Source organism: Achroia grisella, unplaced genomic scaffold (assembly GCF_030625045.1).
Source record: "Achroia grisella isolate CSIRO2021 unplaced genomic scaffold, CSIRO_AGI_Agris_v1 utg402, whole genome shotgun sequence".
Classification (NCBI taxonomy): Eukaryota; Metazoa; Arthropoda; class Insecta; order Lepidoptera; family Pyralidae; genus Achroia; species Achroia grisella.
In genome coordinates this window covers 1,541,751-1,567,061 of record NW_026712841.1, presented here as the reverse complement: position 1 = coordinate 1,567,061, position 25,311 = coordinate 1,541,751, and the positions used below count along the sequence as shown (strand labels likewise).

Sequence of the window (25,311 nt, the reverse complement as noted above, 5' to 3'; positions counted from 1 at the left end):
TAAATATAGGCAAATTTAACAATGGATACTCAACGATACACTCTTAATAAAACACAATCATATAGGTAACTTACCCGTTTCACGAAAAACTGGGCAACAATATTAACGGACATGTACCGAGTACAATAGACTAGATAGAACATTCACCTAGTGATTCCTGTACCTAATTATAACGTACACTATCGTTGGTCATCTTAATCTTCTGATATAGAAACAAGAGACATCCAATAGAATAAAGCACATAAAATCAGAATTATTCATGACTTATTCAGGAAATAGTATATTTCTAGCAAGTAAGGCCAGATCAAAAACCAAAATATTAGTATTGCCCATAGAATAGGTATCAAATCTTTATGCCCGAAACACAGAATTGAAGGACATGGTTTGGAATAACAACGTACATGACTAATTATTTATATTTTATTTATATTGCAAATAGTTTACATATCTTCATTATTTAACAATAAAAATAAAACAGTATTAATGAAAATCGAATGTATAATTTATTCAGCTATGACGGCTTAAACGAAGTAATAGCAGCATGAATTCCTCTAGAAAAATTGGTGGGAACTTTAACTACAAACTTCGTCCAAAACTACACCATTAAAAAATTTTATATGACTTTTCAACTTTTTATTGCTGTCCATAATGAAAACACTGTAATAGTAATTCTCACAACAGATTTATTAAGAGTATAATTTATAATTGTACACTGCACATAATAAATAATTACAATTAACGAAACCACAGTAGAACTATACACAACTGTTAACATTTAAATAATTTTAATTGCCATGTATAGTTACAGTATTATATATAGAATTAAAGTAATAATGAATTATTGTTAGGGAAAATTACATTAATGTATATTATAATTTTAGCTAGCATTATTGCTGACATTAGATCGGTGATAGCTTTAATTAACTACCTATGTCACTAGTAGACAAGTTTGAAGGTATCAACTAATTTATGCTTAATCCACTAACAGCCTTGAAATCAAGTCATTATGTAATGTCTATAAAAGAATATTCTTTTTCTAACAACGTAAAATAATGTTTTTGAATAATACTGTAACGTATGTTTTCAAATGTATTTTACAGTGTCTAAATAAGAAAAGTTCTTGTATGGTTAAAGCGGATTCTATAAAAAATCACAATAGTCCATAGCCTTGCAAAAACTCACCACATAAAGTACCTAGTATGTGGTGAGTTTTTGCAAGGCTATGGACTATACACTGCAAGTTTTGCATTGCTGCACGGCAATACAAATCAAACACCTAAGACGAAAAATGCGTTAACCAGGCGAGCGTCACACCGCACCTCGTGATAAGTGACATAATATTTGTTATTCACTTATGTTTAAGGGGAAAAACAAGTTCATGAGTGCGTGAGTTTGATGATAACAATTAGCTAGATGAATTTCACTACACATACGTCGATAGCACGGCGCACATGAGAAATAGACCTGACTTAAAATTGTTGTTTCAGTGAAACGATTGTCCATGCAACTACCGTTCTACTGGCCCTGTACCTTCTTTGGAGATATGCCAAACGGATTAAGATATAGGATATTCGTCTAACTGGGCATAACAATAAAGGTCTAATAATTAAGTGGAATGTGTTGTTGCTATACAGTAAATATTTAATAATACTACTTTTCGGATAAAATAATCAACACCTTTCAACTAATAGTCATGACATTGAAGTAATTCTTCTATTACATACATATTTCTTCCTTTTTATATTTACAATTACGCAGCACAGCCTTCTTCAAATCAATTTGTGTTTAACAGTTGACCGTTCTTAGGATACTGAAATAAATAAAATCACAAAACTTTTACACAATTATACAGTATATGTATAAAATTAAACGAGGTAGTATATGGCCTTTCAGGAACATACTGTAGTGAAAAAGGCTCTATAAAAATTGAAAGAAATCATCTATACCTACTTACAATAAAAATGTAATTAAAGTATAACAAGGAGTGGGAGGAGACCGAAACTTCATGACACACATTTGAAAATGTAATATATCGAGATATTAAAAAATTAAATTAAAACTGTTAACTAAGTTTTCAATTCCGCTACTGGTTTACTAAGATATTCAGAAATATGTAACGCAACATTAGGTTAGAGTCCAGTGATAAATACGGAGGGAGGGGTAAATAATAATGAATTCGTACTGACCCGGCGGCGCTGTGCACGCTGGGCGCGGCGTCGGCGCGCGCGGGCGGTGCCGTGAAGACGGCGGCGGCGTGGCGTCGCAGCCAGGCCGTCAGCGCCGCCGCCAGCAGCGTGGCGCCCGCGCCGCCCACCGCCGCCGCCCGCGCGCCGCCCCCGCCCGCCGCCACGAACACGCGCGCCCACATCGTCTGCCACACGGACTCCGTCCACGTCGAGTACGCTCCCGACGCGAAGTCGTACCCTGCGCACGTAGCTCACTTGTTATACTTTAGTGACTGTTCAAATAGCAGTCCATACATTTCAGAATGGTAACATTGGACTGTCGCATAGATTATAAGGTGATTTTATTCTTCGGGTCTGTATAATTAAGATATATTGTTGTGTCAAGGACTGTATTAATATGTGTTAAATAATTTGCGTCAGTTTATTCTCTTGGACTTGGAGCATCCAATAATTTTCACACACAATCCCAAATCCTCTCTTGTGAGAAGTCCTGAAATTGGTCTCACAGATGGGGTGTTAATGTCATTTTGACAGCTAACAGTTGAAAGGTTATACATTTCAATGACTCTCCAATGAAGGAAACACAGATATCAAATTAAAAATTTATCCGTGAGACGGCGGTAGAATGTCCTGCCGAGTATTCCGAGCGAAATGTGAGTTGCATACAGCAACAGCTGATATTCCTTATACCGTCACTACTATTATCCCAGATGGGATAATAGTAGTGATGGTATAATATTATTATCAGTTATATGAAAATATTCTTAGAGACTGTTCAAAACACGAAGTACGTAATGTATTATCTATTATAATTAACAAAGGTAATATATAAATAATTAACATACCTGGTGTTATAAACGCAGGACTAACAGCCTGACTAAAATTCATAGTGGTTTGAATACAGACTCCCGTGTGGTTCCAACCATTTAGCCAGTAGAATGAATAATTCTGAAATAATATACAATCTTATCAAATACCTTCGATTACTTATTAAATTTATTAGTCAATAATTAGTAACGCGGTCTCAGAATTGTTGAAGGGAGTGATGCGAGGGCGGTACCGGGTGAGCGAGGGCGTCGCAGTGGGCGCGGTCGCGGGCGGCGCGCGGGCGGCCGGCGAGCAGCGCCAGCAGGTGTCCGGCGAGCACGGGCGCGGCGCCGGCCCACGCGGCCACGCCCACGTACAGCGCCGGCGGCGGCTCCGGCGGCCGCTCCCCGCGCGACCCGCTCCACGCGTAGTCCGCCGCCACCAGCAGCCGGCACGCCTGGCTCCTCACCAAGCAGTACAGCATTTCGTCCACCTGACATTTTAAAATATCAAATACACGACGGATCCGTTAGATATGCCGATGCTACACATTGATTCATTGTGCGGTCGGTCAACTTGTATTCTTCCATTATTATGTTGCCAACCTTTTACATTCACTGAGTATTCGTTCATGGTCGGTCATCATTCACTCTCTCTGATCTATACGGTTTTGTAATTATCACTTGCTTAAAATTAAACTAAAGGTCTTTTATAGTAATTACTGCGTTTCAATTATTTAGAATCAGATTTCTTCCAGACTGCCTCTGGATGGATAGAAAAATTAAAGCTAAAAAGAGGCGAAGAGATAATTGTGCACACACTACTCAAGAAATCGAGCGTGTGACCTGGCGGTGCACGCAGTCTGTCCCGTTCTCTTTGTCTAAATTTGCATATTCATTCCTGCGTGATAGGCTTCGCGAGTAAAAGAGCGTACTTTTACAAGTACGCCGATGATGAAAACTAATAGCTGCCTTTACAGGCAGCTATTAGTTTTCATTACCGGCTTGCCTTCCCCCATTATTTGAGGACTGCATGTGACCTTCTTCCACTGATCCCTATCAGCTGTCAAATTTGAGCATCTTCTCCTTTTATACAAGTTTTAAGATACCAAATGTTTTTGTTCGTTCGTGCTTTTCCCATCATTTAATGAAACTGTAATCATGCATTAGATTTCATTGCGTTACCTCATGCCGTCGGCAATAATGAATACTTCGTCCATTAATTTTTTAAAATATATCAACAATGTTAATTAATAGTTTTACATTGTAATTATATGAAATAATAGATGGGGTTTATTAATTTGATTACGGTTCTAATACAGCATGACTTGATTGACAGCAAGTCTTGCTGCTTTGCCTAGAGTATTGATGAAGGAGTTTGTCGCAAACTTTACACAAACGTACCAAATGTGCCGACGCCGTCACATTCCCTGCGTAATCGTTACCAACTACTTCTTTATACAAGGTACGCGCTACCGCAGAAGCGAGGTTTGCAATCTTTACTTGAATTTCAGTTTTCTTCATGGTTCCATTTGAGATCAGCTCATCCGTTGGTATAACTGAAATAAAATTACGCTGGATTAATTCAGAAGATACTTCTCTTCTCAAAAAAGTATCATAGTATGAGAATAATTATATTAATTCAGCATAAAATGTTCTATAATTATAAAACTTACATGTGCCATTACTATCTACAGTAATGTTGTGATATAGAAATCCGATTTTAACATAATCGTCCAATGCAGAATTGTAGAACATATTAGTGAATTTCTCATTAAAATCTGTTAAAAGTACTTCAGTCAAAGCCCCGCTTTCAGTGACATTCTTGAGTATACGTCGAAATGAATGTAAAGATGATGGAGGCAAGTTCTCTGTGAAGACTGGGCTTAATGTTATGTTGGACACATTCAGGTTCATATTTAGTTCTTCTAATATCTGTGATACCTGGAAATATTACTTTTATATTACTGACTACATATTTATTTCTGTCTAAAAAATTTAAGACTTGAATGTCTCCATTCTTAACCACTAAGTTTTGATTATATATGACGTTAATTAATTATATTGACGATATAGAAACGCCTCGCCAGAAAGGCATTGACACACGTAATCTAATGTAATGCTGGTCCAGGATCATTATTAAATTTATATTTATATAGGCACTACATTACATTATAAATTTCGTGTATACAATAATATGAAAAATGTAGATATATCAGTAATGTCTAAAATATGTATGAGAAAAAACGCCCATATTGGATAAAAATTAATCTCAGGAAGCAGCAAGCCTCAGGATTATGCAACATCACTACTTGAAATGATTCAACGTCTGGTTATAATGAAATACCCTAATGTATGGTAGAATACATAAACTGGCTATATATATAGTTATACATTACGCAAATAGTAAAAATATTATACAGACCTTATCTAAACTATTTGGAGTAAAACCATACAATGGCCAAGATTCATTGTCTTTGTTTAATATCAATGAACCTCCAATTTGTCCCAATTCTATGTGTAGAGGTATATCAGATGGAGATAATGGAGCAGATGGGGGCCAAGCATTGCGGCTGATATCATACGCGACTCGCTGAGACCCAATGTAGTCGAACGCCTCGCCATTAAATAAAGTCCATAACACATTGCGATCTATAAATTAATATTTTATAAACATACGGAATGCTTAAATGGTGTAACAAAATAAATTATGAGATATTAAAAACTGTTTAAGGGACATAACATAGCTGTATGCAGACATAGAGTCGCATTGCATGCATTTCAAAATAATAGTATTACTTTATTTGAGAGTTTTAATTATTTTATAGACTGTTACACCTGTGCTAGTGAATCCCTGTTACAGATGTAATGTACTTCCACATGGTTGATATACAAGTTGTTACATTTTTTTTATTACTTGTAATATTTTATCTAAACTTTTCAATTACAGTATATTTTATAAAAAATAAACAAATAAAACTGCGAATAAAATTTTCTGATAATATAAATTTTCTTTGAATCTTGAATTCAATTATAGTTTTCGAAAAGTTGATATTCTAAACAAGAAATGTTTATTTTCTTTTTAAAAATTTTAAGCGTACATACAGTACAAATAAACTAGATTATAGAATACGTCTATAGCCGTTAGGTGTCATTTAAAAATAAGGGTGAGTTTACCATATTTTTAGTAATTATATCATACCATACAAGTTAGCATCCTCTTCGGGAATCATATGAGCCAGACTTGTGGCTGCAGTTATTAAGGTGACCATCCCGATTACCGAACTAGCCGCCCCGGGAGAAACGCCTGAAAATAGTTAGTTTCAAAACACAATGATGTTTTCAATATATATAGAGGCTTGAATTAACATTCCAAATATTCACCATCAAAAAGTGAAGCTGAATCAATTCGAGCGGTAACCAAGATCACAGGTTTCGTAGTTGATTCCGTTTGCTAAAAATAAAATAAAAACATTTTTTAAAATTATTCAAATATTAAAAACATGGGTAATTAGTAACAAAGGTTAAAACTAACCGTCCCTCGTGGAAAGAGTGAATAATAAACATTACTATCACCCAGTGGATCACACACTTTTGTTGGCGTTAAAAGTGCTGTTGCGGCGGATCTGAAAATCAAATAAATATATTACAATAAATCTAAGTGTGGGTATGTCCTAATTTTTCCATTACACAATAAAAAAATTGCCGATTGGGAGCAAGGATGCTAATGGTAAAGGGTACTAGTGACAACGTGAACAACAATGTACCAGCTCATGTGATCCTCCCTGAAAACCAATGTGATTAATTCTTGGTAATTTCGGCGCACTGGGCTAACTAATACAACCTGATTTCATGCTTATGATTATTAAAATGCTACATCTTCCACGGGTGCCCCGCCAGAACTTTGGCGCTGGTGGGTCACCATACCATTATCATCAATTTAAAACATAACTCATATATGTTGATTCTTTGTAATGAATATGATACTAACCTCCTTAAACAGACTGCACTATTAACTGCAGCGAACATGAAGGAATGTAGTTGAATTGAACATAGTGGTACATTCTTGTGATTGTTTCTGTCAAGGTTATATCTGTAACATTAAGATTAAAATAAAAAAACATTTGAACTTGTATTTGTTTTGTAATTTAATATCGTAGTTCTTTTAGTTTTTAATGATTTAATAAGGCAAAATCAATATATATATATATTAATAAGTGGATGGATGGAAAGGAAGAGGACACCCTAAAAAAAGATGGATGGATTATGTGAAAGATGATATGGATAAAAAGATAGTATGCTCAGTTATGACGGCTGACAGAGATCAGTGGAAGAGAATGACATATTGTGCTGATCCCAAATATTGGGATAAAGGCAAGGCAATGATGATGACATAGTGATATTAGTCATTTTGCAAAAACAATGTAAATATATATGTAAAAATAGAAATAACAAAAATTACTACCTTTCAAAGCATGTTTCTATTTTAGTAATCTCCTCAAATCTTGACTCTGGTAAGAAGAATATTGGAAATGGAATATCTGTTCTCAACAGATCAGAACCATTTTCATTCCAAACTTTGTTATCTTGTAAATCAGAAGAACATTGACTTCCTGGGCCTGATGTATACTCATTTGGGCATTTCGAGTCTTGAGTAAAAGCACTGGTACTAAAATACAGACAATTTCAAATTATTTTAATCCACAACAACACTGGTTAACCAAAATGTTCTTCAAAGTTAGCAGGATTAATTATTATAAAAGTGAATAACCTAACCGAATGATTATACCTTAACTTGTTATGTTTGTATAATGTTGTTGTATAAATAATTTTTGAGTTAAGTGATATAAATATTAAAAGTGTACAGAATTTTCCAAGAAAATTGCAGTTACTTGATCAATTACGAAAGGTTAAAAAAATATTACAATATATTCATAGCATATTATCTTGAGAAAGGACATTTCATGGCCACTTTTATGAGTGAATTACAGATTGAGTGATGCCAGTGATACTATTCATTCATTGCCATTGCAGAGAAATTATGATTTAAATCCCTACCTTGTAATTTCCCCATTATCTATCATCTGCTACATGATTAGTATGCTGCTTGGCAGGTGAATTAGGTGAGACAGAGGCGGCTTTTACAAAGTCTTTACATAAGTAGCTAAAGTAATTAGAAAACAGTTAACACTTACCCTAATGTTGCATTGTCAAATACCAAAACACCTGCCACATTTTGAGGGTAGTCCAGTAGTACATCCATAACACCATGGAACAATGAGGTACCAACTACAGCAATGTAGGGACCAGCTGTGGCATTCAGTGCTAACCATTGGGCATCGCTCAAATCACGAATTAAGGCTACCACACCAACTGCACCTTTATCTGATGCTGTAATATAGGTTTATTATTATTAATAAATATTAATTAAAAATATTATGATTTTTAATGACAATACAAAAGGAGCGTAGCCCCACTAACCACTCTAGTCAAATACTTTATAGCCTAATGTTTAAGCCCATTGTTGCACATACAAACTAAGATTAAATTGTATTATGTTATGTTATAAGCAGGTTCCATTATGTTCTAAGCAAATTTAAATAAATTAGTATATTTCTATTTCAATGTATATACTTAAGTACTTACAGGAACATCCCACTTGATGTGTTCCATTTAATCTTCTAAAGCATGCTGCACCACCTTCTATTGATGAGTATATTTGCTTATGAAGTCTCTCACAGCATCCATCTGATGTACAAATTAAAAAATAATATAAATAAAAAATCTGTATTAACATACAGAATGGTAAGCCTCAATAAATATATAACAAAACTTATTTTATCAAAGAGTATCAAGAAACCATTATGAAATGGAAACTTACTAAACTTTTGTTATAAACTAATGCTGTATATAAGAACAAAGTAAAATTCTATGTAAATCATTGAATACAAGAGTGCTAAATTGCAATAAATCATCTGACTAAGAATATGAGCCTTTGGCATGCTCAATGTAATGAAATTCTGCAGAACATAGATAAATTATTAATTGAATGTAATGTTTATGAATAGTATCTGTTTAATTAGAAAAGATTATGTATCAACCTGTACTGAATAAACAAACAATTTTATGTCACTCCCTAAAACTAGTTTTTCAGCTATGGATATGGAAGGCACAGTTATACACTGAAAAGAGAAATAGTGAACTTATAGAGGAATATTTTCCCACAAAAACCTTTCACATTCACAGTGCATGCGTCATGCAATGAGTAAGTTTTTAGACAAAGTACTTTTGTTGTTCATTATTATAGTTTACACAGAAAAACTGCAGTATTGTTTCTGAAAATAAAAAGTAAAGGAGAAGAGAAAAACAGAATAGTAACAACATGGATCAGTTTTGAAATACAATACTCACATCTAAAAACAACATAAATAAACAATAGTGATGAATAATTAAAATTCATTTTATATATTTTTTCATATTATTATCAGTATTTAAAAATATATATTCATATGAATACTAATTTATATATTTGCAAATAGATTAGAGAATAAAATCAAAAATTAATAACAAAATGATAAAATACAATTAAATAATGACAAGAACCACAGTCTTTTTAATGTGCCACAGATGACTGCAATGAACACAGATAACGAATAATTGCACAGCGCACTCGTTCACTGGACTGTCTACATACATTTTAATCGCCAAGTAACTTGCTTTACATTAGTTTATACGCTGTTATAGATTCGATCCTAAGAACTATAACTTATTGTTCTTTGAGAATGTAAGAACATAATGGTTATTCATAATTAAACTAGTAACTTTTTAATACTTTTCGCACTACAAATGGGATTTATATGCAGTAACTAAATGTCAAAGTTAAATTCGCATTATCTTGACATATTTGGCGTCCAGCTAGTATTGATTAGTTACTAGCTGCCTACTATTAACATTGTGAAAAAATATTCATCGATTACCATTAAATTTACTACCAATTTTTATTTCTAGTAAAAATCTTATATTATTAACTAAAAATCTATATTTTTCTAACAGTATTTAATATTAAAAATAATAAGTTATTAGTAATAGATTTAACATTCAGAATGACAACTCCCTATGTAGTAAATTGATAATTTCAGAAATTCAAAATGGCCGCACTTTTGAAAATGGATGGAGACGTTTTTTTAAAATAATTTACCTTTACGGCTTTGGAAAATAATGGCAGTGGATGTGTTCCAATAAATTTGAGAGGATTTTATAAATATATAAATAAACAAGATATTATTAGGCACGCAGTAAACAAATATTCGAGATTGAAGAGAAGTAACTTTATAATGGCGTTTTCCTTTAAAATTTTATTTTTAGGGGATTTTTTATAAAATTTGGGAGAAATACCAAATGGTCATTTGGCAACAATGCCTGACAGTTTGTTCTGTTGAATCCTGGAGGGGGACAAAAAGAAAGAACGAAACGTACAACAGGGCTGTCTTTCTGATCTGTGAACACGACGCCATTTATTGAAACTACAGCTGGCTGATTTTCAGTTATAATTTTTCGTTTTTATTGCTGCCTAAAAAATAGTAAATTTATATTATTTGAAGTAGATTTTATCATTTTTAACTGTGGCGTCTGCATGATGGCAGGAAACGCGGAAATCAAGGTCTGTTGAGAAAGTATTCTTTTTAAATTTCCATATCATTGTTCATTTCGTCGGTAAATCGATATTAGTAGCGCTTAACAAAATTTAATACTATTCATGTATAGTTTTTGTATTTATTTTTCTCTTTAATTTTAAAAAATTACAATACTTGACTGTTCAACAAGATGGAGACATCCTTGATTTAATTGCCTAGGTACATCCAAGTACACAATACAATATTATAAATTGCTACCTTTAGAAGTAACAAAATATTGAACAAATACAAAAAAATACTAATTTATATATATAATAATAATAATAATTTTGACTAAATTACTTATTAGTTAGGAGTCGTCTAAATGAATAATGGGATCGCTAAGTAGATTTTTAGGAAGATTCTTTTGTTTGTTAGTATATTTGTTATTTGCTAGGAGTTTTGTATCGGACATGTATAACTTGATTTTGGTTATATTGTCTACCTTTTTATGTACTACATAGTTATATTTATTAAAATCACTACATGAGGGTACATTCTTATTTCGAATAGAGGCGAAATAATTTATGAATGCAAGGCTAAGTAAGCCTAATAGACCTTATTATTTCATTATACCTACTCAGGTATAATGAAATAATAAGGTATAGGTAAATATTAGGTAGTTATTAAGTATATGGTAATTTTATTTTTAATTATATATATTAATTTGTGTCAATAGTAACAAATACTAATTATTAAATGATATAGGTAATTTCATCTTGCAATGATGCTTACTAACATTTTCAATTAAATTTTATATTTAACATTTTTAAAAGGGTAGAATAGAATAACTGTCCTAGCAAAGCATAATTGTATTTCTATTATACTGCTATAATCTGAGAATAAAGGTGATTTAAATATATCATCACAATAACCTATTAACTTTAGTTTAAATAATAGGGCCATAATGGAGTGACTATTCACTCCACTATTACCTAAGTAGCCAGATGGCTTACTATAGTATATTAAGGATGGCTCATATCATGTGTTATTGAGTATATTATATTATAGTTAATATGTGTATATAAATAGCTTTCCTGACAAACATTGTTTTGCTATATAAATTAAAACTGCTATTAAAAAATATATGCATATCAATATTTAAAAAAAAAAGTTATTTTTCAAGAGTGATAAACACTTATATTGTTTTTATTGAAATAATGTATAAGAAGTTTAACAATAGTGAGATTTGATATTTCACATAAATAAATACTTAACCCTGAGAGATGAAGATGTAAGTAATAATAATTATAAAAATATAAGTGATATATATAGATAATATTATTAGACGGGGTATCTACTACATATTCTATTGTACTTTTTGACAAAAATCAAGGCTGAAGTAATTAATATACACAATGAGAAATTAAACAAGACAGAAGAGAAATAAATATGATAAAATACAAAATTGTGTTGTACTTGAATACCATGTTGTTTGATTAGGTATAATGTGATTACACTAAAAATTCAAATACATTATTAACACACTTAAACCAGTATAGAAATAGACTATAATCTGTAATGTTACCGTTTTTGCAATTTTTAAATAGGGTTGTGGCATTATTGGAAATTAATATTAATTACCCATTTTTATAGGTTACCCAGAAATAATTTGTGGGTGTTTGTTCAAAACGCATTATCACAAAATTAATACAGTGGAAGTATGAATAAATATAGGGTTGTTGTATCAAAACAGATTTTATATTTTTCACTGAAATAAATACTAAGAGCCTTTTTTGTGAGACAAATGACCTTTGTATGGTAACATATGTTATAAAACATACAACTAATTTAAATATTTAGATATTTGAAAGAGAAAATTGATGGTTTGTAGCTTTATATTGTTAAATATAACTATTCTCAAAGAACAATGTATAATATAACGTCTGTAATGGAAACATTAGTATATGTACGTAAATATTGAATATCTGTTGTAGAAACATCATTTAAAGCTTTAAAACTATATACAATATGTTAAAATAAAATGTTCACATTATACGAATTAGTATCCCAGGTACAGCACTGCCCCGCTATAGGTTGTTACGTTATTAGAAATTTTTATATTTACACATGTTAATTTACATCTCCGGGATTAAAAAACAGACTGTCTAATTTTCATCTTATTATTTGGGGTCGGCACAGTATGTCCTCTTCTTCCACTGATCCCTATCTGCAGACATATCTGAGCTTCTCCATTTCTACATATCATATTTCACACAATCTATACAACTTTTTTTTTTTCTTGTCCTCTCCCTTTCTATCCATTCACATTAAGTACTTTCTTTAAAACATGCGCCTCACTCCTTCACGTAACATGCCCACATTTATTTTTCCTATATTTTAAATCACAAACAATAATCATTTTTAATTTTCATTCAATACTTACATTGTTCCCTGGAACCTAAACTAAGTAGAAACCTGTTTTATTATTATCTTTCTAACATTGAAATATAATTGTGGTTATGACTTTTTTTTCAGCCTGAATCTTTGCCAGATTTAGATGATCTATTGCAATGTCCTGTGTGCTATGAGATCCCTTCTGGACAGATTTTTCAATGCAATGAAGGTCATCATGTTTGTGGGAGATGTAAAGTGCGGCTTGACATGTGTCCAGTTTGCCGTGCTTTATTTTTTGGAACACGAAATTATGCTATGGAAGAGCTCATAGCAAATGTCAGAAAACTGCATGCTTTTGTAAGTTAATACTATAAAAGTTATTCTGAAATATATTTATGTTATAAATTTTATTAGTGTTGTAATATAAATGTTATATTACAGAAATTAGGTGGGAAGGTAACAACAGGGGCAGAATCTGTAGAGAGTTCGCCGCCTGCAGTTGCAGCATCTATAGAGCCTGAGACTATTCCTGCCGAAAATGATGAAAACAATTCTGAGGCTTCAACTGTAAGTTCTTATATCTACTATTATATGTATATTTTCATAAATTTGTAGATGCTGTGTAAGTAATATGTAATAATCAAAGTATAAAAGTAAATGTGGCCTCAGTGGTCTAGTGGTTTAGCACACCGTTTTACTGCTGGATGTCGCGAATTCTATACCTTGCACAGTGCAAACATTTGTATTCATGTGTGTGTGCTCGGCTTGGGACTAAATAGCACTGTGTGAATTGTCAGGGTTATTAATATATTATTATTATTAAATAAAACAACAGTACTTATTCAATATTATTGTTTCATTTATTTCATTTTTCTCCGCTTTGAATATATGTCAACATTTAGGCAAGCATACATTTTGACTCATGATTAACAATTTATTCTGTAGCAATTTCATCTTAATTCCTCCAGGTGTTCTTGAAGTCTTTGACTGATTCAGTTTTTACTCTATTTTATTATGTTTAGATACTCAAGATAAAGACGTTTATTGTTTTAGCGTTCGTTACACAGAGCTCCTCAACCATGCAAGGGTTTGTTCCGTTGTCTTTGCTGCAAAAATGGCAATGGAGAACGCCTGCCAGCTGCTCGTTTGCTGAACCATCTACGTTATTTTCACTCTCCTGATCTGATTGAGGTAAATAAAAGTATTTCATTTGTTTCTATGTTTATTCATAGTTTGATATTTTTCATTGTTATTTAAACATATTTAACACGCAATTTATAATGGTAATCAACTCAAAATATTATTTTCTATATATATTCAATTTCATGTTATGTTTTGCCCTTTTTTAATATTAGTAATCTGAGTTTCAATCTTAGATAGATAGATTATTATTGAATCATGTATTTTTTGTTGACATTTGTATGTAATATGCAGGGTCAATCAGATGACGGAAGAGAGTATGTCCAACTGTGGCAATTTTCCACAGCTCCAGGCAGAATTGTCACTGCAGTGCGAGTTGCAGACATGGGCATATTCTTTCTTGTTATTGAAATAAGTAGTAAGTATACATTACAATTTAATTACATTTCAAGTATCTAAGATAAATGCATACGGCCATTATATTTCATTTATTTATGAAACTTCAATGCACAAAACACCGAGGTAAAAGTACATATGGCGGGCTCAATGTCTTACGGCATGTTCTACCAATCAACCACAGGTTGTGCAGAAAAATTGTAGGCGGTGCAAATATTTATATATAGATTATATTAAACATCATAAAAATATTTTTTATTCCATCATGTTTAGAATAGATAATACTATATATATTTCAATATATTATTTGAGGCACTAAACGTTACTCAAAGTGTTAGGCTATTTGCCAAATTTAATTCAAATCATTTTTGCCCTTAATTAAATGACAATTTAATAACAGTTAATCTTCTAAATGTAAACCTAAACGCGTATTATGAATTCGTTGCCGCACGGCCAATTGTGTAGCAAGTTACATTCAGAATAATGACTTTAATAGTTATAAGTAAATAGTAATAATTAATGCTTATACTACTATTACTACTACTACTAATTCAGAGAAGACCACCATGATACAACATGACTTTAAAAAAATACAGAGATAACTACATAAATCAGTCACTGTAAGTAGTTGCACAAAACATGTTTTGAAGATTGGATGAAATTTAAAACATGTTTACGCATACGCGCGTAGTCTAATATTGATACATTTATAATATTAAAAGGTTTTTCTGCTCATCAGTCCATTGCAGTTCTAATCTTTAATTAGTATAACTAGAAAATATGGTGGTTACACGGTTACGGATGCAAGTGGTATATTTATAAATTTTAGTATTTTTACATTTTTATGATGAATAGAAATAAAGATTAATAGTAGTTTTTAGTTACTATCAAGATGCGAATTGACATTAACATTTTTATGATGATATTTCATTTTTAAAAAGTGACAGAAACTGTTCTCTTATGAAATGTTAATACCTATATTAGTACTACTTTCCACGGCACGTTTGCGATTCCGTGGATATTTTGAATATTTTGTTGCAAAAATGTTCATGCTGGCTGCTGTGGTAAAATTTTTATTTATTGGATTATAGGTTTTTCCTCTTTTTATTTATTAATAACACAATACACACGCACATTTTTGTAAGTGGTGTCATATCTTTTTAGACGATTCAGTTTGTGCTTGGCTGTCAATGGCGGCGTCACCGTGGGTAGCGCAAGTGTTTTCTTACTCAGTTACGATATCAGGAAACGATCGGGAAGCAATTTTTTCAGACAGTGTAAGTACATATCTTTTTAAACGTGTCTTATCAATTAACAATCTCCATTTAAAAATGTATCATTATTAATTGTATATTTATGTAATACAATTAGATTTTTTGTAGTTCCCTGTATTTTTGGGTAATGTATGATTTATATTCGATATATGTTTTCATAATAAGTCATATTTATTTACTGTTACAAAGTTGAGTTAAAAATTTATTTTCTTATGAGTCTGAAAGTCAGGCAACGATTATGTGGATAATCCTATTTAGTATTAATAAGAAATTCGAGTGTGTCGCGGAGATATATTACAACTCAGTTTACTGTATCAGCTAACTGCATTGTTAGGTATAAGGGATAGGCGGACTGTATGGGTGTCTAAATGATGATAACATGTATATTATAATTAATTAAATTAAAAATTAAAAAAGCCTTTTTATTTCTTGCTTATTACAAATTTATGGTGTTAGTAACTTAGAAATATATATTTATCACTATTTGTTAATTTATATTCAAGTATTTTTATTATTATTATTATTTACTATATGTATTTATTATTATTAATCTATTTGTTACTAATATGTATTTATATATTTACATATATTTAGTTATCAAGAACCCCATTTTGGGTAAAGGCCTCCTCCAAAGGTGTCCATTTGTCTCTGTTTTGTGCTACTAATGTCCAGTTTGAGCCAGCTACTCGTTTGATATCATCCTCCCAGCGAGTCAAAGGTCTTCCTTTACTTCTCTTGCCTGGTGGTCCGCTCCACAAAGTTACTTGCGTTGTCCATCTCTGGTCTGTTACTCTCGCGATATGTCCTGCCCATTTCCATTTGAGCTTCTTTGCATAACTCTTAGCATTAATTGCTTTAGTTATCCCTCTAATCCTGGTGTGTCTTATTTTGTCTGATTTTTTAATATTAAGCATGCTTCTCTCTAGTCCTCTTTGACATACGTTGATTCTATTTGTAGCTTTAGCGGTGAATTTCCATGTTTGACATCCTTCATTCCATCATTGTATATTATAATAATAAAATATATTAATAAGCAGTTGCGAACTATCGAAAGAACAATGTAGCAATAAAGTGAAGTATATCAAATAACATGACATATAAAAGAATTGTTCTAAAAATATATATCCAAAAATAATAAAAATATCAAAAGAGTTTGTGGCGGTCGGTCGCCAAAAATAGTCCTTGACCAGCAATCAACGGTATAAACATTAACAACCTGAAAATATTGAAGTATTTTTATTAGTTGATTAGTACCTATAACACAAGCTCTTCTTAGTTTGGAACTAGATGGCGCTGTGTGAAGTGTCCGGGTTTAACATAAAAAATACCCAAATGACGTTATCAAATATAAATATATTATCCTGTACCACAGGCTATTTAGATATTATACTTACAAGCGCTAGCTCCGTATGTCTAACTACTAGAGATTAATTCCGTGGTCGCCCGGGTAGAACAATTATGTAATAGGACTAACAGTAACCGCGACTACGTCCGCGTGGAATTTAACAAAAAAGTTAATTAAAACTAGCCTAAGTTACTCCTAATTACATCAGCTACCTGCCAATAAAAGTCCCGTCAAAATCGGTCCAGCCTTATCAGAGATTAGCCGGAACAAACAAATGAGACAAAAATTGTAAAAAAAGTTATATTGGTGCATGTACCATATTTATATTCATATGCATGTAGTAAAAAAACGTAATTTCAATATTACAAACATACTCCAATTTATATGTATAGATGTATACATTCAAATATATGTACATAGAAATTTTACATAATAATATTGAAATTACTTTAAAAACAGCATCATAAGTAATAAATAATAGAATATATATATTTCTTTCATTTTATTGGTTAACTAACCCTGCTTATTTATTTTGTAGGTATGGTCCGTTAGATCGTGTGAAGGTTCACTGAAGAAACGCGGTCACTGTTTGATGGTGACCGGATTAGACGCTCGCGCTTTAGTCGCGCCTGCCGCCATTAGCGGTAAACTGTGCGTCCGACGCACGCCTATGGATCAGCTAGCGCATCAGACACAGCCACGGGCCGTCCTTCGTGTGGCCAGCCGTGGCAACGATCGCGACAACGGTCTAGCCCCTGTATCTCACGACCTAGAACCCTTCCTACAAGATTTACAAAATGATGTCGCTCGGCTATCCCGTGCATTCGCTACACTCGGTCGCGAAGCTAATGCTTTGGTACGCTCAGAAGCAGAAATGAGGTCTAGAATTCAAAATAGCACTAGAGGCAACCATACGGCTGCTGTACCGCGTACAGCTGCCGCAGCACGTACGGCTGCAGCCTCCGCCGAAGTGGTACCAAATGTTAATAATGAGGACGATAACTCTGAACGTCCGCATTTGTCCCGAAATGCACGTAGACGGATGCGGCAGAGAATAAGGGCGGCGCTTAACGCAACTCAACCTCCAGTAGAACAACCCGAAAGTGCTGTTGTGTCAAATGTCCGAATGGCCATATCGCGTAGACAGCACGGTGCACTTCAGAATATGGTACATCCACCACCCTCGCCTCCAGTGCGCCCAGCCCTGTCTCCAGACCTGGTTCCACTCCTGCGTCCAAGCCTGCGTCCAGTCTTGCCTCCAGTCCCGCGTCCAGTCCCCCCTCCGGTTCCTCCTCCAGTCCCGCCGGTATTCGGTAGTGGGCCGTCACAAGAGCATTCGCAGAATGGAAATAATGTCCGCACGAACAAGAAGCGCCGACAACGTAGATAAATCATTATAACATTGTTTAGTGTGTAAGTAATTAATTTGGTAATTGTTATTGACTGCTCTTTTTAGAGTTTCAACATTTCCTCTGGGGGTTTCTACTGTGTTAAAATACATGAGTTGTAAATATTTTCGTCTTTTGACAATCGCAATTTTTACAAGTGCTGTGATATATGTAACGTATGGCAGAGTCGTGCTATGAATTAATACTTAATAAATTACTTAAATGTCCCCAGAGTGACTAATGATTTTGTGAATCAAGTATATTGTTATCATAATAACTTTATTTCAGATAATGAAATGCATTTTAATGTATTATTATTGATTATGATATTGTCATTATATTCCTATAATAACAATTTGACTAGTGGATAGAATTAAATGAATGTGCTTGTTTTATCCTTGTAATCGTGGATTATGTTGTAGAGTTACTACCATGTTTAAATAAAATAACTGTTAATGGACTTGGAAAAAACATATAGTTGTAAATTACATTATAAGGAATCTCTAACTATGGTTTTATTTCACTTTATATTTTTCTCTTAAAATATAACACAATTGGAATGGCATGTAGTCTTCCTTATTTTAAAAAGATTTTAAACATACATGGGGACGGACAGCCAGTGTGACATTGTTTTATACTATATAATAATGATAGCCGCCACCAATTTTTGCCCCAGTCTTGGTTTGAGAGATACAGTGTAATTTGTACATGTGGCTTATTTCAGTTTGCTCAGTAAAGTTTGACAATTTCGTTCGCGTTAGGTATATTATCAGCACAACATCTGAGGGCAATAAACAATTATTTTTTGATCCCGGAGACAAATTGGACATTACCTATGTTGCCAGGTTTTGCAATTTTTAAATAGGATTATGGCTATTAATAACCTATATTTATTACTATATATATCTATATATATTAATAACTTATATTTTATAGATAATTAGGAAGTAAAGTATGGGTTTTAAATTTAAAAGGCATTTAACTCAAAATTAATCAAATATAAGTATTACCTAATGAATATAATGTTTTTCTATCAAAATAGATTTGATATAATTTTCACTAAAACAAAGACTTCGTATTTCATAAAATTAACATCTATTTAAAATATTTAGCTGTTTAAAAAAAATTTCAATTTTTAGCTTATAATGTATAAAAATTACTATATGTATGGAAACTCTAGTATACAACACAAAATTAAGTAACGCTTAACATATTAATTTGTATGCGCGTTTGGATCGTAATCAAAAGGAGTGTCTTCAAACTGAGAAGATACGATAAATGTTGTCTTTTTTGCAGTTAAATCTTTGATGTCAAACTAAACCTCGAAATTCTTGGCGTTGATACTGCTAGTGACGTTCAGTCTTATGGATATTTGGAAGACCAGGCAAAATAGCGTCTAAAAAGTTAGTTGTGATCAATAAAATGGGACTACCGTCCCATAATTATTGCAAGCGATGGGCTGCCATTACCCGTGAGGTATCACGGTTAATGGCAGCATACGTCATATTAGTAAACGTGAAAGTTCTTGTTTCCTAAATTGCCAGACAGTTTTCTTGGTTCTTCATCCTACCAGACTCATTTAAACCGTATATTGGGTAACAACGGTGTATACAATTTCGGTATACAAGTACGGTTTTAATGAGACTGGTAGGATAAGGAACCAAGAAAACTGTCTGGTAATTTAGGAAACTCAGTTTAATAGTTCTCTCAATAATATATATATAAATTTCAGCTTTATTAAAATAACGTAAGTTTATTTATAAAATAGTATAGTTTAGGGGGGTCCGGCGGGGGGTTGGAATTTTTAAGATAAATATAGTCCGTAAATAAAGAGTTTAGGAAAGATCATTTAAATATGCAAACAGATATAATCGTATTTTATTATTGAGTGACATTAAAAATCATAGGTACATTCCTTTTTTATATTAACAAATTTAAATGGCCAGTAAGGTACCATAACTTCACGTATCTATTCTAGATGGTATAAACTAATAGGAATCACACTAAGGGTCTGGCAATGAGTAGAGCAAGTTATAATACTGTTACGAGCAATATGTGAAAAAATGGAGCATCTTAAAATAACGAATTTGATATGAAATTGTATACACCGTTGTTACCCAATATACGGTTTAAATGAGTCTGGTAGGATAAGGAACCAAGAAAACTGTCTGGCTATTTAGGAAACTCAGTATAATAGTTCTCTCAATAATATATATAAAGTTCAGCTTTATTAAAATGACGTAAGTTTATTTATAAAATAGTATAGTTTAGGGGGGTCCGGTGGGGGATTGGAACCACTAAGTGTCTGGCAATGAGCAGCGAAAGTTATAATAACGCTACGAACAATATATGAAAATATGGAGTTTCTTAAAATAACGAATTTGATATGAAATTTTTTACACCTTTGTTACCTGTTACCTGCCAAAGGAACCACGATCCAGGTTTCATGTTTGGGGATCGTTCTTACCTGTGTTGGGGACACACATACAAGAACTTTCACGTTTACTAATAAGACGTAAGTCTGGCCGTCGTGGGCTCTTGGGCTATATGTCACGTGACATTTCCGAGCTATGACGTCATATTTCAATAAACGAAACAAGGCTAATACGGCGCTCTAACTGTTTTGAGTGATAAGTATACAGCTTTTATTGGAATTGTGAAAGTGACAAGCTACAAATCGTATGCGGTGCTTATGTGTCGAAGTACTTTTTGTTTTTCTTGAGAAGTAGCCTCACACACATTACAAACAGATTTTGTTTTCTTATTTAGTTTTAACCAGTGGCACACAATGAGGAAGTAGCCATTATTATTGCTAAAAGTTGCATATAGATGGCGTGATTGGTATCGATGGAATAATTAAAGTTTTGCAAACGTTTTAAAAAACAAAACTGTGTTTTCAAAAATGTTTAATCAATTTTTAAAAAGTTATATATACATGTTAAAATGAAATAATGCGTTTAGAAAAGTAATTTTCATATATTTACTCATTTTGTTATTTTCCAGTACTTAATTACACTTTAATCAGTGCTAATATGGGGCTCAATGTTTTCAAAATGCTTTCATAGATGGCATTGTCGTCATTTGTATCGGCCTAATTAAATGTCTTTTTTATATTTTCCAATAATAAGCACTTAATATATTATTATTGTAAATTAAACATATAAAAAATTTTTAAGTAAATTAAAAATAGCCGAACAAGCACGTAATACTATTTCCAATAATACTTATGTATGAAGTGTTGTCATATTAAAAATAAATACATGTATTATCGATTTTTTTGAATAATCGATAACAGGATTTTATTACAGCGCATTATTCGATGATGCTTTTAATGAGTCGTTGTGAACAGTAAATTTTCATTATTTTGTATTATAGCAGTGTTCCGTTTCAAAGAACGGAATATAGTAGTACATTATTAGTGTCGTTGGTTATTTACATTTGTACTGAAAAATCGATTACATAATAATTTAAAATATCGAGTACGAATCGTAGCTGTCTTCGAATACTGGCAACTGGTAAGATTAAAATAGTATTTAAAAAAAAGAGAGAACTCGACCCTAACTCGAATACCATAAAGTTGATTTTCCTTTTTCATTAAATATCATAGCAGTTTGTTTTTAACTTGCGTATGACTCTGTGGTATGATGTTTAACGTGTATTGTTATTGTACGGTGCATACATTTCAAAAATTATATTTTAATGTAGGTACATACATTTCTTTCATACATTTCATACATGTCAAAAATTATCTTTTAATGTAGGTACACACATTTCTTTCATACATTTCATACATGTCAAAAATTATCTTTTAATGTAGGTACATACATTTCTTCCATACATTTCATACATTTCAAAAATGAACTTTTCTGTAGGTACCTACATTTCTTTCATACATCTCATACATTTCAAAAATTATATTTTAATGTAGGTACATACATACATTTCTTTCATACATTTCAAAAATGAACTTTTTATGTAGGTACATACATTTCTTTCATACATCTCATACATTTCAAAAATTATCTTTTAATGTAGATACATACATTTCAAATGTCAAAAATTATCTTTTAATGTAGGTACATACATTACTTTCATACATTTCAAAAATTATATTTTAATGTAGGTACATACATTTCTTTCATACATTTCATACATGTCAAAAATTATCTTTTAATGTAGGTACATACATTTCTTTCATACATTTCATACATGTCAAAAATTATCTTTTAATGTAGGTACGTACATTTCATACATTTCAAAAATGAACTTTTATGTAGGTACATACATTTCTTTCATACATCTCATACATTTCAAAAATTATATTTTAATGTAGGTACATACATTTCATACATGTCAAAAATTATCTTTTAATGTAGGTACATACATTACTTTCATACATTTCAAAAATTATATTTTAATGTAGGTACATACATTTCAAAAAGTATTTTTTAATGTAGGTACATAACACCCCATGTCGGACCCCTTGTATTTGGAAGAAACTTAAAAATAATGCCAAAAATATTAGATGAATATATTTTTAATACGAATATTGTTTTATTTTTGTTCATCAACTTTATCCCTCACTAACAATACTAGTAGTAGTACATAACCTGGTTTATACCGCTAAAGATATTGAAAGATGTACGAATAATTCAGAATGTTATCAAGTTCAAAATAAGCACACATTACTTGCTTAGATAACAGAGTAATATTACTCGTAATAAAAACATTTGTAACACCCATATGTATACTACGTATGTATAGTAAGTACTTACGCTGCGGCGCCGTGAGACTCGTCTACCTCATCTACTCATCTACGCGCGGTAACCGCGCCGACCGACCAATAGGAGCGCGCCTCTCGTGTTTCCAGAAAGTTCGCGACTAACGGACGATATAGTAGTAAGGCAATGAGTGTCCCAGTGACATCATTATAATATTTTCTCGTTAAATTTTATTGTAATATACACAATTTCGCACTAAATAACGTGTTACCCCGTTACACATTTCTAATAATGAAAAACCTAGACCGACCCTGTTCACTTAATCTTACAAGATCTGACTTTAATAATCACGATATCCTCATATAGCCTTTCATTTCCCCTTTCAATACTTTTTCGCATTAAAAAGTAGCCTTTCTCAGGGTCTACATTATCTGTCTACCAAATTTCAATTAAATCAGTTCAGTAGTTTTGGCGTGAAAGCGAGACAAACAGACAGACTGAGTTACTTTAGCATTTATAATATTTGTAAGAATATCGCTATTAAAAATAGGGGTTGGTGAAAGACAGGTGAAAATTTAGGCGTGTATGTATTTTCAATGTAACATTATAAATAAATAAAAAATTGTCCATAATACAAAAAAATATTTTTTCGGGGTAGGCCACCTCTAGAACTTAGGGGTATAAAAAATAGATAACAACCCTACCTCAGACCTGGCAAGTATACATATCAAATTTCATCAAAATGTGGGAGAAATATGGCAACTAACACTGTGATACAAAATTTATATATAAGATATAGCGGAATTCTCATTAGGTAAAAGAGGGGTACATCGTAGAATACATGAGGTATATACCAGTAAATTAATTGTAGCTAAAATCAGTCTCATACATATAACGATTGAAATAAAAAATCGTATAGCCCGATTTTGATACGTACGAGTATAAACGTATCAAAATCAGGCTATACGTATAGCGCAGACGCGTTACAACATATCAAAAAAAATATGCATGGAATGTAAAATAAACCATAATACAATAGGTATATACATTGGCACATAAGCCATATCTGCAGAGTGTCGGCTAACGATATTATACCTACACATTTACATTGAATCTTGAATCGTCCCTAATGAGGTACACGATACAGTTACCTACATATCTATTATATACATATCTTTGCAAAACAGATGTCATGTAGACTGAATTGACTGCCATCTATTTTCATGCTTTGTTACTAAGCACCCACTAGTAATCCGAACTGCTTCAGATCTAGCGACATCTAGCGGCTACGGTGGCGAAATAAAATAGCCCGAAGAATAGCCCGAGTTAGGAAGGAACCATTTTCTTGTATGGGATGGGGTATCTGTATGTAATATTATGTTATCTGTGGTTTTAACATACGTCTTGTACAACGCCATCAACTAGATGGCGTTGTACAAGACGTATGTTAAAATGACATTTTGAATTAAAGTTACATTTAGATTAATATTGATTATGTTCACGGGCCGAGAGGGAAACCAAGTAGCTTAAGAATTTATATAAGTGCGATACTTGTAGGATCAAAATAAGAAAAAAACAACGCAAAAAAATATATCCGAGTATGGCACTGATTTTGTAAGTTACGTTTTTTATACTTTTATTTATTTTATTTTTGGGCAACAACCTCCGGGTGGCTGGGTTGAAGCCTCTTAGGACAAGCCCGGAGTCGGCGAATAGTGAATGAATGTTGCGATGAAATAGCACATTATACTAGAATGGTAGTAAAAGAGGTCTTTGGAGAAACTAAGGGAAAGGCTATAATAATTAAGAATACACGATGGTGGAGTTAAGAAATGCAAAAGATATTAAAAGAAAAGAAGAATGCTTTCAAAGATTGGCAAAAGGTACCAACAGAGAATGAACCTCAGAAAGAGGATAAAAAGATAATTTATAATAATTTTCAAAATAAATCAAATAAAGTAGTAGGAATATTCAGAACAAGGGCCTTATATAAAATATACAGGGTATACATGGCCCTAGTGGTCAAAAAGAATTATACCGGATAA

General features: G+C 32.4%; 2 protein-coding genes across 2 annotated transcripts; one reads left to right on the top strand and one right to left on the bottom strand.

Moving 5' to 3' along the window:
- Positions 1–451: 451 nt before the first annotated feature.
- Positions 452–9,587, bottom strand: LOC131844211 (nicastrin). The gene is made up of 15 exons (XM_059193033.1): positions 9,404–9,587; positions 8,639–8,740; positions 8,188–8,383; positions 7,458–7,661; positions 6,984–7,085; positions 6,528–6,618; positions 6,377–6,446; positions 6,195–6,299; positions 5,418–5,644; positions 4,669–4,936; positions 4,397–4,551; positions 3,247–3,486; positions 3,032–3,134; positions 2,187–2,424; positions 452–1,810 (listed from the first exon to the last, which is right to left on the bottom strand). The coding sequence occupies exons 1-15, from the start codon at positions 9,450–9,452 to the stop codon at positions 1,786–1,788; spliced, it is 2,175 nt and encodes a 724-aa protein (XP_059049016.1). The 5' UTR covers positions 9,453–9,587; the 3' UTR covers positions 452–1,785.
- Positions 9,588–10,446: 859 nt separating this feature from the next.
- Positions 10,447–19,040, top strand: LOC131844213 (uncharacterized). Its single transcript, XM_059193035.1, has 7 exons — positions 10,447–10,652; positions 13,144–13,359; positions 13,444–13,569; positions 14,056–14,193; positions 14,437–14,560; positions 15,703–15,815; positions 17,696–19,040. Exons 1-7 carry the CDS (start codon positions 10,626–10,628, stop codon positions 18,545–18,547), a joined length of 1,596 nt encoding a protein of 531 aa, XP_059049018.1. The 5' UTR covers positions 10,447–10,625; the 3' UTR covers positions 18,548–19,040.
- The last annotated feature ends 6,271 nt before the right edge of the window (positions 19,041–25,311 follow it).

What these genes read in the sequence shown, in the direction of transcription:
- LOC131844211 (XM_059193033.1), bottom strand. Translation starts at nt 9,452, where the DNA reads ATGAATTTTAATTATTCATCACTATTGTTTATTTATGTTGTTTTTAGA. An exon ending in TATTTATGTTGTTTTTAGAT is followed by an intron (nt 8,741 to 9,403) that starts GTGAGTATTGTA and finishes TTTGTACATCAG; the next exon opens with ATGGATGCTGTGAGAGACTT. An exon ending in TGTAGATAGTAATGGCACAT is followed by an intron (nt 4,552 to 4,668) that starts GTAAGTTTTATA and finishes ATTTTATTTCAG; the next exon opens with TTATACCAACGGATGAGCTG.
- LOC131844213 (XM_059193035.1), top strand. Translation starts at nt 10,626, where the DNA reads ATGATGGCAGGAAACGCGGAAATCAAG. An exon ending in TCAGAAAACTGCATGCTTTT is followed by an intron (nt 13,360 to 13,443) that starts GTAAGTTAATAC and finishes GTTATATTACAG; the next exon opens with AAATTAGGTGGGAAGGTAAC. An exon ending in TCTTGTTATTGAAATAAGTA is followed by an intron (nt 14,561 to 15,702) that starts GTAAGTATACAT and finishes ATATCTTTTTAG; the next exon opens with ACGATTCAGTTTGTGCTTGG.